The sequence below is a fragment of the Haematobia irritans genome, chromosome 4 (genome assembly GCF_050003625.1).
Source record: "Haematobia irritans isolate KBUSLIRL chromosome 4, ASM5000362v1, whole genome shotgun sequence".
Classification (NCBI taxonomy): Eukaryota; Metazoa; Arthropoda; class Insecta; order Diptera; family Muscidae; genus Haematobia; species Haematobia irritans.
In genome coordinates, this window is record NC_134400.1 from 221,068,118 (window position 1) to 221,086,175 (window position 18,058).

Consider the following 18,058-nt stretch of genomic DNA (forward strand, 5'->3'; position numbering starts at 1 on the left):
AATCATTAAAAAAATTTGGAAAAAAATATAACCACTCCCTTGATGCTGGGGTGCAATGCTCTGGCGAAGCTTAGAAATTGTCGGAGAACGTAGAAGGGGATAATGTGATCCCTAATAATTTGCTAATGGGTTAGGTAGAAAGGAATCCGTCTTGCCCGAAATTTTGGAAAATTAATTTAATTTCTCGAAATCACCTCAAATAAGAAGATTTTATCTCCCTTGCCAAGGCGAGTAGAATCCTATTTCTTTTTTATCGCAAGATTCGTACCTGATCGACACGACTATTGGAGCCGGTGGAACATTTTTTTACAACGGCCTTGCTGAAGTATTTCAGTAAGTTAATGCATAATTATGATGTGGAGTAAATAAAGGACTGACATTGGTAACAAATTTGGCGAACTATTAAAAAATGTTTGTCTAAATTACAACCTGGTAATCGATGGAATGTTATTCCTTCACAACTGCATACGTAAAATGACATGGGTCTTCCCAGACGGTATGACCGAAAATCTGTAAAAAAAATGGCGCGGTTATCTCCTAGACGAGCGGAATAAGTTTGGAGCATATATATATATATATATATATATATAAATATATATATATATATATATATATATATATATATATATATATATATATATATATATATATATATATATATATATATATATATATATATATATATATATATATATATATATATATATATATATATATATATATATATATATATATATATATATATATATATATATATATATATATATATATATATATATATATATATATATATATATATATATATACCCCAACCATAACATACTATAGAAATGGGTAGTCCAGTCGACACTGCTGGACTGGAAACTCTTACTATCAAATCTCATTTCACCAATGCTGAAAAAAATATTGTCGTGAGGTCAAAGATTTCATGTCTTTAAAATACGAATGCAAATTTTGCTTAGCATAGAAGACGCATTTCTCCAATATAAAGTTTTTCCTTGTCCAAAAGACTATAAACTTTTCAACGAAGTCGTATTGTCCTTATAATTGAGTGATTTCACTATCATAACATGAAAGAACAAATATTTGGGGTAAGGTCAACTTGACTTTAATAATTCAGAAAAATTCTTTAAATTTAATGAAATTGTCTTTAAATTGGTTGTCTTTTTGCATCTTGACTACAAAGAAAAAAAATCGTTTCTCAACACTTTATTTTAAAGACGTTTTTACTTGAAACATAGCATAATTTCTACTGGAAGTCGAGTCTTAATTTGGAAAATAAAGTTGTCGTTAACTCGTTTTTGAAGGACTTTGATAGCATTTGAAGAAAAAAAGGTGAAAACCCAAATTTAAAAGAGAATTGTGTCTTAAAAGTAGCCTTACTTGTATTATCCGCTTCTTTGGCTTTGCAAAATATAGTTGTCTTTAACTCATTTTAAAGGTCTTTGAAGAAAAAAAGCTGAGAAAGCGAAAAGTTAAAATTTGCTTCCTAGAAGCAAGTACACAAAACCCAAATTTAAAAGAGAATTGTGTCTTAGAAGTATCCTTACTTGTATTTTCCGCTTCTTGTCTCGGAATCAATAACAAAATTTTTAAAGTAAAGACAAAATCTTTGGAACCGAGCATGTTTTTTTTTCAGTGCAGAGACGCCTGTAATAACCATTTCTTATGTGACAGATGACGAAGAATATATTGATGAAAGCTGTAGGGGAGCATTTCGGCGACAATTCAATATAGAGGGATCCACTTATAACTGATAAAGCATGGAATCATGCTCGCATGCTAGGGCGGAAACAAAAAATGGTACTAATTTTGCTAAAACAAGGAGCGTGAAAACACTGGAACGCTAGACTGGAACAAGCGTTGAGGAAAGATCTTGACATAGCAAAAGGAAATCTTTCAATCAGATCACCAAAACTGAGCAAGCAGTACCAGATACGCACAACAACAGACGATATTGTCCAAGCCATTAAGAAACAAAAGCAGCGAGTTAACTTCAATAAAAGAGGTGGCCCATGCGCATGATATTTGCCTATTGTCAAAAAGAACAATTACCAAAGACAATTCGTCAGAATTCTCCAAGATAATGTGAGTGGCATGGGGTTGGAAATAAATTCTGCAACAACGAAATATATGAATAACCTTGATTGATATGGATTTCTAAACTCCTGTCGAAAAGTTCCTACATGAGGTTGTTGCCTTGTTATTCCGTTCCACGTTTACTTCTTCCAATGTGGTATTGTCTCCTGTTTCCTATCGAGCTTCTGGGTTGTTCCGGTTTCCCATCCACTGGCTGTCATATGAAGTTCCTGTTTATTATCTTCCTGTCTCTTGATCTACGGTGGGAACGACCGTGGTGCAATGGTTAGCATGCCCGCCTTGCATACACAAGGTCATGGGTTCGATTCCTACGACCGAACACCAAAAAAGTTTTTCAACGGTGGATTATCCCACCTCAGTAATGCTGGTGACATTTCTGAGGGTTTCAAAGCTTCCCTAAGTGGTTTCACTGGAATGTGGAACGCCGTTCGGACTCGGCTATAAAAAGGAGGTCCCTTATCATTGAGCTTAACATGGAATCGGGCACCACTCAGTGATAAGAGGGAAGTTCACCACTGTGGTATCACAATGGACTGAATAGTGTAAGTGAGCCTGATACATCGGGCTGCCACATAACCTAACCTAACCTACCTTATATGCACAAAACAAAAACCATGCGAGCAACATCGACATAGTTGTAGAAGATGGGAAATCAATTGAAAATGCTAATACATTCTGCTATATGGGCAGGACAATAACATCGGAAGGTGATACCTCCGAGTATATAAAATGTCGTCTTAATAAGAGCTGAGGCGCATTCGCGTTTTTAGAGAAGATATGCCGCTAAACGTGTATATCAAGCAATACAAACATTAAAATATTCACCGTCAGTATAAGTCACTAATACTTTATAACTATAACACATGGAATTCTGCACGTAAATAACTACAGACCATTCGGTGTGTATTAACCTCAGCCTAAGGAGAATAGACCGAATATGTTGACCAAACACTATCACCAACGAAGAACTATGGGTGGTCATCAGGCAGCAACCAATTATACAAGTAATTCGAAGAATAAAATGGTTGTGGATCGGCAGTTTTGATATTAACAAAATTCATCAAAAAGTCACCAAAAATCGACTGCAGTTGAATTTTCCAAATTTTCTAAAATAGAGATATCGGCTTTTGTTGCTTTTGCAAAAGTCGACTTTTTAAGTGAATTGAAAATAGTACATAGTAAAAATAATTCATGCGCCAGCCCGTTATTTCAGGCTCACTTCAAGGGTGATACGGTCAAAATTTGGTCAATATAAACTTGACGTATTTCTTTCAATTTTGCATTTAAAAAACCTGAACAACCCTCATTTTGAATGTGTGTGTGTACAATGTTGCTCTTATTTTGATTTTGGAATTCACTCTTCAGTTGTCAAAATGCCGTCCAAGCAAGAAGAGCAGCGTATCAAAATTTTGCTCGCGCATCGCGAAAATCCGAGCTATTCGCACGCAAAGCTGGCAAAATCGCTAAAAGTTGCCAAATCAACCGTTACAAATGTAGATAAAGTGTTTGGGGAACGTTTGTCGACAGCCAGGAAGTCTGGATCGGGGAGAAATCGAAAACCGGAAGCCGCTGAGACGACACAGAGAGTTGCCGGTAGTTTCAAGCGAAACCCTAACCTCTCTCTCCGAGATGCCGCAAATAAGCTGGGTGTATCGTCTACAACCGTGCATCGAGCCAAAAAACGAGCCGGACTATCGACTTACAAGAAGGTAGTGACTCCAAATCGCGATGATAAACAAAATACGACGGCCAAAGCGCGATCCCGGAGGCTGTACACGACGATGCTGACGAAGTTTGACTGCGTGGTAAAGGACGACGAAACCTACGTCAAAGCCGACTACAACCAGCTTCCGGGATAGGAGTTTTATACGGCAAAAGGAAGGGGAAAGGTAGCAGATATTTTAAGCACATAAAACTGTCAAAGTTCGCAAAGAAATATCTGGTTTGGCAAGCCATCTGTACCTGTGGCTTGAAAAGCAGCATTTTCATAGCTTCGGGGAATGTCAACCAAGAAATTTACGTGAAAGAGTGTTTGAATAAACGTCTGCTGTATTTCCTGAAGAAACACGGTTGTTCCGTACTGTTTTGGCCGGATTTGGCATCTTGCCATTACGGCAAAAATGCCATGGAGTGGTACGCCGCCAACAACGTGCAGGTGGTTCCCAAGGACAAGAACCCTCCCAACACGCCAGAGCTCCGCGCAATTGAGAAATACTGGGCTATTGTCAAGCGGAACCTAAAGAAGACCAAAAAACTGCTAAGGACGAGCAGCAGTTCAAGGCAAACTGGCTTTCTGCGGCGAAGAAGGTGGACAAGGTGGCTGTACAAAATCTGATGGCAGGTGCCAAGCGCGAGGCCCGGCAATTCGGATTTGGAAAAGCGAAAGCCTAACTGAATATTTTTACTGAATTTTATACTAATTGAACTTGAAAAAGAAATTTAATTTGATTTTTTAAATAAACGATTTCACCGATTTACACGCGTTTTCCCTTGACAAAATTTTGACCGTATCACCCTTTAGACTATTCAGTGCATTGTGATACCACAGTAGTGAACTTCTTATCACTGAGTGCTGTCCGTTTCGATATTTAACTCAATGATAAGGGACCTCCTTTGGAAACAGTTTGAAAATTGTCTTTGCAAAAGTCAACTTTTTAAGAATATTGTAAATATCACATAATAAAAAAGTCCTGTTTAAAGGACAAACATAATTGTTTCCGATTGTGATTTTAAAGATTTTTCAATACCAATTTGAACGATTTTTAATTAAACGCAATACTGTTCTCAATATTTTTGCTGGTTTCACAATTACTAGCATCCGTATACCACATTAGCAATTAATTAACTTTTTTATAATCTTCATTAATTGTTACGAATTTGTTTTTAGACCCTGTTTCATATTTCGCCATCCACGAAGCACTAAAAGGGATCGCATCGTATTTCTGCAACCCTTTTCAAATGATGTCTGGATTTTGTTGGCTGCCTGTGGTGTTTTGACCATTCTGCTCCTTTGGTTGTTGACAACACTTGAACCTGAGGATAATAGAAGATCCGTTTCAGGTGAACTAAACAATATTTTATGTCGTGTAGTGCAAAAACATTTCAAGGAAATAAATCAATTTTCTGTTCATAGTGATACCGGCAAAAATTGTCCCGGGAGGTAGCATAAAGAGAAGGTTGATACGATGGTCGGGTATTCTCTGTGGCTATGACATCAACCATGAGACGACAACAACGCAGCGAGTGGGCTTATGGTTGGAATCTGTTCTTTTTTATTTGGGTTCCATCTGTCAACAGGGTAAGAAGACATGCAGCTTATGGAGTAAAAAGGAACATTATTGCAACATTATGTGGTTGTTCTTCAATTGTAGGTTTAACGTTTGCAACAAGCTCATTTGCTGGTCGTTGTATTGTGATTACTTCATTACTATTCTCCTTTGCCATATATCAATTCTATTCGGCCAGTATTGTGGGTACTTTACTATTGGAGAAACCAAAAACCATACGAACTTTACGTGATTTAATCCATTCGTCACTGGAAATTGGCATTGAGGATATTCCGTATACTCGTGATTTCTTCTTGGTAATTGATGGTAGAAAAAATATTTTTGTCTTCAATCACAAAGTTAATTGGACCAATTAATATTTAATTGAAATGCCACACAAATAATAGTATAAGTCAAGAAAGTCTATTAAAATATTAATTAATTCAGTTAAGAAATTAATGATACAATTAAATTGTGTGATTGGTTTTTGTTTAATTACAAATAAACAATCGTTGATTCAATAAAATTTTTAATCAATATAATTTAATTGGACAAATGTTGGTGATATTTAGAGTTCAAATAACACCAAATTAATTTAGATTGATTTCAATTAATTTCAGTTCAATTTGATTGAATTAAGATTTGTCCAAATTGTAATGAAGTAATTTGCAGTTAAATTTGATATTGTTAAATTAAAAAGAATTCCTTGTTGAGGTTATAATTTAGCCATGCTTTTCTTATTGTTATTCATTTTTTGTTTTATTTTTTTTAGCGTACCAAGGATCCGGATGCCCAGGAATTGTATGCAAAGAAAATAACCAATGTTCCTACTTCTGTTAGACCCGAATTTGGAGGTGTTATACCGGATATTTTAATCGTATCAACAACAACAACCACAACACCAATGCCTTTGACGGATAAGCAAAAAGCTAAAGCCCTTCGCGATATTTTACACAGTCATGAGTCTGGAGCCCATGCCAAAAGTAATGAAGCTTCAAATTGGTATGAGCCTGAGTTTGGGGTAGCTAAAATAAAGAGAGGACGTAAGTTTCGAAAAATATATTTCAGATATCATTAAAAAAAAAAAAATAGGAAAAAAGCTTGGTGATTATGATGATAGTTTTTGTTTTCACAAAATGTACGAAGTGATTATGTGTATTGGATAACTAAATTCTGTCTGATCCAAGAAGGATCAGATGGAAATCTGGTATACTAATATTTTTATTGATAGGGAAAGCCAATTGGCACTTTGTCTGTACTGTTTTTTTGAGTACACAATGTAGTTTCTACTCGATTTACATGATATTTACTGGAAATTAAAAACATGAGTAAGGAGAACATGACTACAAGTAAGACATTTTGCTTTGCTTTAACTGGGTGGGATGAAGGGTTTTCCTATGTACCTGGGATTTGCCCTAATTTTTGACAATTTTACCTGGATAAGAATGATAAGTTCCAATAAAATTGAAACAAAATGTAGTGCTTCTTTTTTTGTTTTTTTTCCTTTATTCAGTGACTTATTAAGTTTTCTTAACTGTAGTGCAACAGTTCTGCGCCACGTATTTCTAGGACGGCCAAATCGTCTGGAGCCTTGAGGATTCCAATCCAAGGCGGATTTGGCTATGCTCTTAGGACCTTTTCTAAGTGTGTGGTCTATCCATTTCCATTTTCTCTTTGTAATTTGGCGCTCAATGGGTTCTTCGTTCGTTTTATTCCACAATTCCAAGTCTATCGCCCTTTTATGCTTACTTTTTTAGGTTTCGCATTTCATGTAGATATCGCTGCAGCTTATAAACTCATAAGTGAAACATTCACAGAGAAAGAGATATGTGATCTTACTGAAATCCAATTGTTCCCTCCAGGAAGAATGGTTAGTATTGTTCAGAAAGGATCACCATTGCGGAAACCAATATCCTATGGGTAAGATGATTTTCTCATCTATGCAAAAAGAGAGTTACTAACTATCTGATTTTCTGCAGTTTACGTCGGTTGTCCGAAGTGGGAATTGAGGATTATGAGCGTAAATTTTGGCATTCGGCAAAACCACGATGTGTAAGACAAATACACATGGAGGATCTTCAGGTAAATCCATGAATGTTGATTTATAAGCGCACACTTTTCTATTCTAAAGGACAACATTTTAGACAAATAAAGTTTTCTTTTGAAGCTAAAAAAATTCTTCAACAGCAAATAAGAAGGTTTAGATACAATTGTTTCATCGTTCGACCGGTTCAAATCGGATTTGTTTGCTCTTAAAAAAATATTTTACATTAAAGAGAATTTTCGTTTGTCTAAAATTTCGTTCCGGAGGAAAGTATTTTTTCTTTGTGTGCAGAGCATATCACAAAGTAATAGATGGTTTAATATAAAATCCGACAACATTGGTTAATAAGAAATAAATTTACTATCTGTGGTATCACAATGGAATGGTCAGTCTAATTGAGCTGATGTCCGTTTACCTATCCTAAGGGAAACAAGTATATACGGCCGTAAGTTCGGCCAGGCCGAAGCTTATGTACCCTCCATCATGGATTGCGTAGAAACTTCTTCTAAACACTGCCATCCACAATCGAATTACTTAAGTTGCGGTAACGCTTGCCGATGGCAAGGTATCTTAAAACCTCCTAGGACCAACTTCTAAATTGTATGTAAGTCCATACGTGGTATATATTAAATCATCCAATACTTATATAATTCAGTTTGACAAAGTAGACATAACATTTTGACAAAATTTTCTACAGAAATAAAATTTTAACAAAATTTTCTATAGAAATAAAATTTTCACAAAATTTTCTATAGAAATAAAAATGTTGACAAAATTTTCTATAGAAATTTTGACAAAAATTTCTACAGAAATAAAACTTTAACAAAATTTTCTATAGAAATAAACTTTTGACAAAATTTTCTATAGAAATAAAATCTTGGTAGATTATTTTTGGCTCGAGTGGCAACCATGATTATGAACCGATATGGACCAATTTTTGTGTGATTGAACCAATTTTGGTATGATTGTTAGCGACCATATACTAACACCACGTTCCTAATTTGAACCGGATCGGATGAATTTTGCTCTTCCAAAAGGCTCCGGAGGTCAAATCTGGAGAACGTTTTCTATGGGGGCTATATATAATTATGGACCGATATGGACCAATTCTGGCACGCTTGTTAAAGATCATATACTAACACCATGTTCCAAATTACAACCGGATTGGATGAAATTTGCTTCTCTTGGAGACTTCGCAAGCCAAATCTGGGGATCGGTTTATATGGGGGCTATATATAATTATGAACCGATGTGGACCAATTTTTGCATGGTTGTTAGAGACCATATACCAATATCACGTACCAAATTTCAGGCGGATCGGATGAAATTTGCTTCTCTTTGAGGCTCCGCAACCCAAATCTGGGGATCGGTTTATATGGGCGCTATATATAATTATGGACCGATGTGGACCAATTTTTGCACGGTTGTTAGAGACTATATACCAACACCATGTACCAAATTTCAGCCGGATCGGATGCAATTTTCTTCTCTTTGAGGCTCCGCAAGCCAAATCTGGGGATCGGTTTATATGGGGGCTATATATAATTATAGACCGATGTGGACCAATTTTTGCATGGTTGTTAGAGACCATATACTAACACCATGTACCAAATTTCAGCCGGATCGGATGAAATTAGCTTCTCTTTTAGGCTCCGCAAGCCAAATCTGGGGATCGGTTTATATGGGGGCTATATATAATTATGGACCGATGTGGACCAATTTTTGCATGGTAGTTAGAGACCATATACCAACACCATGTACCAAATTTCAGCCGGATCGGATGAAATAAGCTTCTGTTAGAGGCTCCACAAGCCAAATCTGAGGGTCCCTTTATATGGGAGCTATACGTAAAAGTGGACCGATATGGCCCATTTCCAATACCATCCGACCTACATCGATAACAACTAATTGTGCCAAGTTTCAAGTCGATAGCTTGTTTCTTTCGGAAGTTAGCGTGATTTCAACAGACGGACGGACGGACGGACGGACGGACGGACATGCTTAGATCGACTCAGAATTTCACCACGACCCAGAATATATATACTTTATGGGGTCTTAGAGCAATATTTCGATGTGTTACAAACGGAATGACAAAGTTAATATACCCCCATCCTATGATGGAGGGTATAAAAATCTTTGCGCTTACGACTAAAACTTTATTTCGTTTCCAAGAAAAGGAAATATCAGTGTCGCGGTTTGGACTAAAAGCTTAACATCATCCATGAACTACGGCGAATCAACGTTACCCCTGAGAATTTCCAAAAAGTGTCACTTTCAATAAAAGGTGGCACAAAAATCACCACTACTTTGGTATAATAAGTTTGTGCATTTGTATGTAACGCCAAGAAGGAAAAGTCTGAGACCCATCGTTTAGTATACCGATCGTCTTAAATAGAATTAAATTCTGAGTCGATTTATTTTTGTGTGCAAAGTACAGGTCGCAGTTTAAGTCCGATCGCCCTCAAATTTGGCATAGGGTCGTTTTTTCGAACAAAGACAATCGCTATTGATTTTGGAAAAAATCGGTTCAGATTTAGATATAGCTGTCATATATATTTATCCCCGATCTGTTCATAATTGGCGTGTTTATCAAACGATGTTCTTCAAATTGCGTACATCCGAATATTTTATGAGTCTCGAAAAACTTGCAAAATATCAGTCAAATCTTTCGTCCGATTTAGACTCATATGGCAACAGAGACCAAAGTTTACTACCGATTTTCGTGAAATTTTGCACAGGGAGTAGAATTGACATTCTACCAATGCTTGGTAAATTTGATTGAAATCGGTTCAGATTAAGATATAGCTCCCATATATATGTTTCGTCCGATTTGCACGTATATGGCCTCAAAGGCCAGAGTTTTGCTCTGACTTGCTTCAAATTTTGCACGAGAGGTACGTTTAACGCTGTCTTTATGTATGCAAATTTGGTTAAAATCGGTTCAGATTTAGATATAGCTCCCATATATATCTTTCGTCCGATTTACACTCATGTGACAACGGGGGCGAAATTTATACTCCCATTTACGAGAAATTTTGCAGAGATTGCAGAATTATTATTCCAACTATGCAAGTCAAATTTAGTCAAAATCGGTTCAGATTATATATAGCTCCCATACATACGTACATCAGAGTTGGGGAAATATGGTAGACTGTTTCATATTTTAGACCCATTTGGGTTTTCCTCCAATTGACTCGGTACATTCCACAAAGAACGTATTTAATATAATATTTAAGTGTTTCAATTTTGATCTAATTTGGTTCAGATTTAGAATATGGCTAAAATAAAGGGTGATACGGTCAAAATTTGGTCAAGGGAAAACGCGTGTAAATCGGCGAAATCGTTTATTTAAAAAATCAAATGAAATTTATTTTTCAAGTTCAAGTAGTATAAAATTCAGGAAAAATATTCAGTTATTTACCCACATTTTATACAAAATTCTGTGATGATTTCTTAATCATATTCCACACACTGTAATGCCAGACTTTCCACAGAACGGTTGAGTTTTAAATAAGGCTTCGACTTGTGGAAATATCGCCCGACTTGGTCAAATAATATATCACAACCCGCACTTGACCACATATCTTGGCGAGATCTAACAAACATCCTTGTAAAATCGCCACTGATGAGTAGCAAAAATTGTAAATATTACTAAAATTGTCCTATATCTCGAATACATATGTATCGCCTGATAAATCGTAAATGCTCTTTTGTACAATTACATTAAAATTTCTCTCGCTTCATATTTCCCATATTTATTTTTTTACTAACATTGCGTTTCATCCCAGGACGTTAACTGTTTTAAATTTTAATTCTAGAGATTTTGTAGAAGTATAAAAAATTGTTTCCAAATAGGTTAAGATATAAATGTTTATATATGGGAATATAAACATTCATAATAACTCCCAACAAATTGGAAGGAGTTGAGATGGTAACAAAAATTTTGGTCCACATAGTGGTGAAGGGTATAATATAGTCGGCCCCGCCCGACTTTAGTCTTTTCTTACTTGTTTTTATATGTTATTACAGAATTGTGAAGTCGGACATTTCCCTAATTAGATTTAAATATTTATCATGTTATCTCCATTTCATCGAAAAATAATCCTTGTAATCAACAGTTCATGGAAGAACGCAGTTTAGCTACTAGAGAAAAGTTTCTTTGTATATTTTCAGGCGTTAAAATATAATTTTTCTTTTGATAGCCATAGTTTCAAACCAATTTCAAACCATAGTAAAGGGATCACAATTTACGAAAACTATTACACTAACAAAGGAATTAATTAAAAAGTGGCACAATGCGGCAAAAAGGCGGCACAAAAATTAAAAAAAGAATGGTATTTAGTTTGACACCAAATTAGACTTTGCCGCTAAGAAAAAGTTGCAAAGTCGTATTAAATTTTGAAAAGCTTAACAGTTTCAAGGTATAAATAAACTAAAAATATTGATTCTCTAGATTAAATTTTATTTTACATAAAAGAGCATTAAAATTCCTCACATTTGAAGATAATGCACAAAAATATATGCAAGATGTTATGAATTATTCGTGCCTTTCAATATTGCAAATTGACCCTAAGGAATAACATAAAAAAATACACAAATGGCATATCCAAATGAACCTCACTCCCATATAAGCTTATTAGCTAGCCAACCCCATGGCTTACTTTGTGCTATGCTTCCAAAGAAAAAAATAAAACAAATAATGTAAAATACTAAAAAAATCTAAATAAAAAACGATATAAATATCCCACAGGTCGATATGCAAACATTTACATCTGCTCTGTTGGTACTTCTCTTTGGTCTCATCATCAGTGGATTGATATTATCCTTGGAGATGGTACATCATCGAAAGTGGCAGCGTTATACCACGACCATCAACTAAAATCGTATATAAAATTTTGCAAATGTTATGGATCCCACTGCAATGGCATCGAAAGCTGGCGGCAACATCGACCTAGTCCATCACCTTTGATCTTCATTCATTCCGAGGTTGACTACCTTCATTTTTTTTGAGTTTTAAGTTGATTTTGGCTTGTTGGCAGCCTCTTTTTTGTTTCGTTTTGCCATCCAGTAAGGACTTTGATAAGAGGCAATTTATATCCTTCTTAATATGTTAATCGTTTTTGGTATTCCTATTCTGTTTGTTAATGCCACTCTCTTTGTTTGTTTCCTGGCTACCGCCTATACCCCTCCATGCCAAGTTTGCTTCGTTGGCTTGTTAGTTTTTAATACTTTTATTCAATGCTAAGAACCATTCAATATATTAGCGTATTGTTAAATATTTATGAAAAAAGGACTCTCAATGGCTCTTAGCCAAACAAACGTTTCGACACACACACACACAAATAAATGCATACACAATGAAGTTGTTGACTACTGCCCTATTCCCACACAAAAATACCCAACATTGTCGTCCTTGCCTTAGCCTCAACGTCGTTGCATACAAAAGCATCGAGCAATAGCATCCCAAATATACAAAAGCCACATTCATATTTAGATCAAAATTATGCACAGTAGTCTACAGTGTTTGGGATAAAAATATAAACGCAGGTTTCCAAATAAATTATAATTTTACTGTTTAAAAAAACACAGTAAGGCCAAGTAAAATAATCGAAATTACAGAAAACAATATTTGAATAATTCGTTCGATTTCTCGGCAGACGTAGAATTTGCGATATTTGCTAGTAGCATTCAAAATGATTTTGTGTAGTAATGATACATAGAGTCGTAGGTTCAACTCCAGTTTCGACTGGTGAAATTTCTGAGTGTTTCAAAGCTTTTCTATGTGGTTTCATCGCAATGTGGAATGGCGGTTGGAATCGGCCATAAAAAGTAGGTCCCTTGTCATTAAGCTAAACAAAGAATCGGGCAGAACTCAGGGATCAGAGAGAAGTTCATCACCGTGGTATCACAATGGCTTGCATAAATCTAAATGCATACACTGAAAAAACAGTGAACCCACCAGGAAGAAAACTTTTGATTAATTTTAGAAAATTTTGAATAGTTTTAGAAATTTTTAACTAAACAGTATTACAAGCGCTGGCATCACGCCGATATCACAAAAATAAGTAAATATTTTTCGACAAATTCAAGAAAATTTATTAGACATAAATATTTTTCTTCACTATTTAAAGAAATTTTGCAGTTTGAAGGAAAAAATTGGAGTTAAAAATTGCAAGAATGTCTTTAGTGACATACGAAGTTCATGATGGACGCTGTTGTAGTAAAATTTACAAATTTAAAGAAATAATGAACTATTTTGTGAGAAGTACGAATTTAGTAAAACTTTTTACTTCATTTGTGTATAATTTTTTCCCGTCTTTTAGTTCATTTAACTAACGTACGCAAAAAATTATTAGAGTAAATGAAACTTTCTCCAAATATAATAATTTCATGAACTAAAATATAGTTAAATTGGCTTTAGTGAAATAGTGAGTTCACTTTTTTTTGAGTGTAATCTAAGAAAAAATTTATTTTATTCAGTTTTTCTCAATTTTTTAAAAATGAAATCCAAAGTAGTGAAAAAGCATCACATCTGAAGAACTAATGTAAAATCAATGCAGTGGACGCTTAAAAAGATGACTTCGTCCTATGACAAGGTCATGTAAAATTCATTGCTTCTGAACTAATTTTGTACTACTTCCGGGTCCAAAGAGGACATTGTAAATGTGTTTTGCATGCACTGAAAACAAAAGCATGCCTGCATCCAAAGATTTTGTCTTTACACTAATGATTTGGGTATTGTGTCATTACTAAAGAAGCGCGGCATTGAATTAAGGACGAATTTAAGACACAGTTCTCTTTTAAATTTCAGTTTTGCGTACTTGATTCTAGGAAACAAAGTTTAATTTATTCAGTACTTGAGCATTTTTCTTCATGTGCTATCAGAGTCCTTTAAAATCATGTTAACGGCAATTTAAATGTCAAAATATGGACTCGACTACAAGTAGAAATTAGGCTTTGTTTCAACTAAACGTCTTTAAAATAAAGTGTTGAAAAAAATCTCCTATTTTTAAACGCTTATTAGCTTTGTAGTCAAGACACAAAAAGTCGATAAATTTAAAGACGACTTCATTAATTTGGAAGATTTTTTTGCAGAAGCTGACCTTAGTCAAACATATTTTGCTCTCATTTTAGTATAGCCAATTTTAAGTCGGATCACTTAACTATAAGGACAAAATGATTTCATTGAAAAGTTTATCGAATTTTGCGTCTTCTATGCTACTAAATTCGTATTTTAAGGACATGAAATCTTTGGCTTGATGACAATATTTTTTTCGGTGTACATTTTATTTTGCTGGGTGATTAAACCTTTTGTAAAGTATAAATTTGTCATCACCAACACCGATTACATCCGTAGTTTTCATCTTAATTTACTGTCTCAACCAAAAAATGACACAGTATCAATGCTTAAAAAAGGGGCAAATTTGCCAGAAAGTGGCACAACGATAACATTGTTCATACACTGAAAAAAATATCTTTAAAATACGAATGCAAATTTTGCTTAGCATAAAAGAAGCATTTATCTAATATAAAGTTTTTTTCCTTGTCCAAAAGTCGATAAACTCTTCAATGAAGTCGTATTGTCCTTATAATTAAGTGATTTCACTTAAAAATGGTTATCATAACATGAAAGCAAAAATGTTTGGGCTAAGATCAACTTGAATTTAATAGTTCAGAAAAATTCTTTAAATTTAATGAAATTGTGTTTAAATTTGTTGTCTTTTTGCATCTTGATTACAAAGCAAAAAATCGTTTAAAAATAGGACATGTTTTTCAACACTTTATTTTAAAGAAGTTTTTCACTTGGAACATAGCATAATTTCTACTGGAAGTCGAGTCTTAATTTTGAAAATAAAGTTGTCGTTAACTCGTTTTTAAAAGGCTTTGATAGCATATGAAGAAAAAAATCTGAAAAAAGCGAAAAAATTAAGATTTGCTTCCTAGAAGCAAATACACAAAACCCAAATTTAAATGAGAATTATGTCCTAAAAATATCCTTACTTGTATTCTCCGCTTCTTTGGCTCGGAATCAATACCAAAATTTTTAAAATAAAAACAAAATCTTTGGAACCGAGCATGCTTTTTTTCAGTGTACCATGTAATATATGATTAATGTAATCATGTCCTTGACTTGTTGTTCTTATTTAGTTTTTTTCCTATATTGATTTGAGGTAGTTTTGAATAGATTTTCACGGCGTAAAAATCTTACTCAGACACGATATTGTTTGGTAGGACTCACATTCACGACACTCACGAAATGAACATTTGTGGTCACGCACGAAAATGTGTCGTGACTCACAAAAATACCGTGACTCACGAAAATTATCATCACTCACGAAAAATGTTTGTGTAATTTAACTTAGGGAGCCAGCGTGGTTAGCATGCCCGCCTTGCATACACAAGGTCGTGGGTTCGATTCCTGCTTTGACCGAACACCAAATAGTGGATTATCTCACCTCAGTAATACTGGTGACATTTCTGAGGGTTTCAAAGCTTCTCTAAGCGGTTTCACTGCAATGTGGAACGCCGTTCGGACTCGGCTATAAAAATGAGGTCCTTTGTCATTGAGCTTAACACGAAATCGGGCAGCACTCAGTGATAAGAGAGTAGTTCACCAATATGGTATCACAATGGACTGAGCCTGATACATCGGGCTGCCATCTACCTTAACCTAACTTAGGGACATGTCTGAAAACCTAAACATGATTAAAATCGAGAGTGTTATTACACTCATTGCATTCTAGATGTCACTGAATTTTTTAAAAGAGTTCAACTTGTAGGCGGTTTATGTCAGTGAGTGTGATTATTTTCGTGGGCGTATTTTTCGAAGGAAATTATTTTCGTGACTCACGCTCATGTACGACATTTGGTTTGTTAATCTCGCTCAGGCACACTCACGCCGTTACTATTATCGAAAACCCAACTAAACATTTTCAAAAGTAATCATTTTTGTGATCAATGGAATTATAAATAATTCTTGGTTTATTAATTAATACAGCATAGGTTAATGCTTTTGCTTGGTGATACAAATCTATACCGATGTAGATTATGAGGAACTGCATCGGTCCTCTACACACAAAGAAAATTTCATTAAAATTGAGCCATCGAAAAATGTTCATTGATGTAACGAAACATTTTCATTAATACAATAAAAATATTCGTTAACAGTACGAAACGTTACGTTGATTAACAGAAAATTCGTTATAATAACGAAAAATTTCGTTGTATTAACGAATTTGTTTCATTGGCTCACTTTTAACGACACATTTCTTTAATATGACGAAACTTTTTCTATTAGTGTAGTACATTTTCTCAAGTACATTTTCATATACGTCATTGAAGCTCATCCAGATAAAGAATAAGTGCATCAATTGATTTCATGATTTAAGCCACTATATTTTTTTTTAATTCACATTTGACAAATTTTATACATCTTCCATTTGCCAATACGATTAAAAATTAAAAAAAATTAATACCTTTTTTTATTTTATGTACAATAACTTTCATTCAAGTGAAGCACCCCATCCCACTGTTGCCATATAACCAATGCTGTTCGTTATGCTGATGCCTTTGCTATTGGGGTTTATGCTTTTAATATGACCAAGAGCCGAAAGCGGGACGCAGTGGAGCAAAGCCATATCTTTATGAATGAACGAATAAATAATGCACAAAAAATAAAACAAAATACAAAAATAAAAATACAAAAGCACCAATCGCAGTAGCAATAGAGCACAAAAAAAAAAAAACAGTGAATAAAAGGGAGCAAAAAAAAAAAAAAAAAAAAACAAACAAAAACCAACTTTCTAAATAATGTTACGCTGGGGAGAAGGGCCAAATGTAGAATTTATGAAAATTTTAATAAAAACCATTATAGTAAAACGACCGTTGTGTTCTGTTTCATTCCGTTTGGCTCAGTTCAGTTCTATGGTTCATATTTCGCCTCTATCCAATTCAACTCAACTCAATTCGATTCGGTTCTTGAATATTTTCTCCATTGAATCCATGGAGGCTGTAGTTTTTCTTGTTGGTGTTTTATGCCTCTTTTGTCAGAAAATATAAAAACAACAAAATAATAAAGATTATAAAGAAAGATATTTTAATAATAAATTAAATGAAGATTCACACATATATACACACACTCACACACATGTGTAGAGACAATGCAAATATCTTTGGGGGTTTTCCCAATTTTTTTGCTTGCCTTTACCAAGCAACACAAAGCCCATCATCAACTGTTGACCATAAATTTACCACAAAGATTTTCCATTTACATTGAATGGATGTATAACTGAAGCTTAACACATATCCAGGATGTTTAACATCCACAATCACGCACATGAGTTGTCACCCCAAATGTGTTGAAAATGAGAACAATTCCATTAACACAGTGTGTTTTAACACTTTGACATGAATGCGCTGTGTCACGCAATTCTTCCTAGTTACAGCTTAGATTTCTGTTACATCGGGATAAAAAAGTATAATCTGGTTATCGGAAATACTACCTTCTAAACAGTGAATGCGTGGATCTTCCCTTCATTTCTACCGCACAATGGCTACCAAAACCTCCGGATTTCAATCCATTGGAATTTCGCCTGGGGCATTTTGAAGAGAAAAGTTGGCACTGAAAAAAACAAAGTGTCGACCATCT

General features: G+C 34.6%; 1 protein-coding gene across 2 annotated transcripts in view; it reads left to right on the plus strand.

Moving 5' to 3' along the window:
• The window catches only part of Ir64a (Ionotropic receptor 64a), a 36,364-nt gene extending 19,204 nt beyond the window's left edge, over positions 1-17,160 (plus strand). Inside the window, exons 6-13 of one of the 2 annotated variants that reach the window (XM_075305956.1) lie at positions 4,988-5,160; positions 5,234-5,398; positions 5,472-5,683; positions 6,139-6,409; positions 7,124-7,286; positions 7,346-7,448; positions 12,161-12,396; positions 16,923-17,160. In XM_075305956.1, the coding sequence (XP_075162071.1) occupies positions 4,988-5,160; positions 5,234-5,398; positions 5,472-5,683; positions 6,139-6,409; positions 7,124-7,286; positions 7,346-7,448; positions 12,161-12,289 (1,216 nt within the window). In that variant the 3' untranslated portion in view covers positions 12,290-12,396; positions 16,923-17,160. The remainder of the gene's footprint in view (positions 1-4,987; positions 5,161-5,233; positions 5,399-5,471; positions 5,684-6,138; positions 6,410-7,123; positions 7,287-7,345; positions 7,449-12,160; positions 12,397-16,922) is intronic. The other variant, XM_075305955.1, reaches the window with a different exon arrangement.
• The last annotated feature ends 898 nt before the right edge of the window (positions 17,161-18,058 follow it).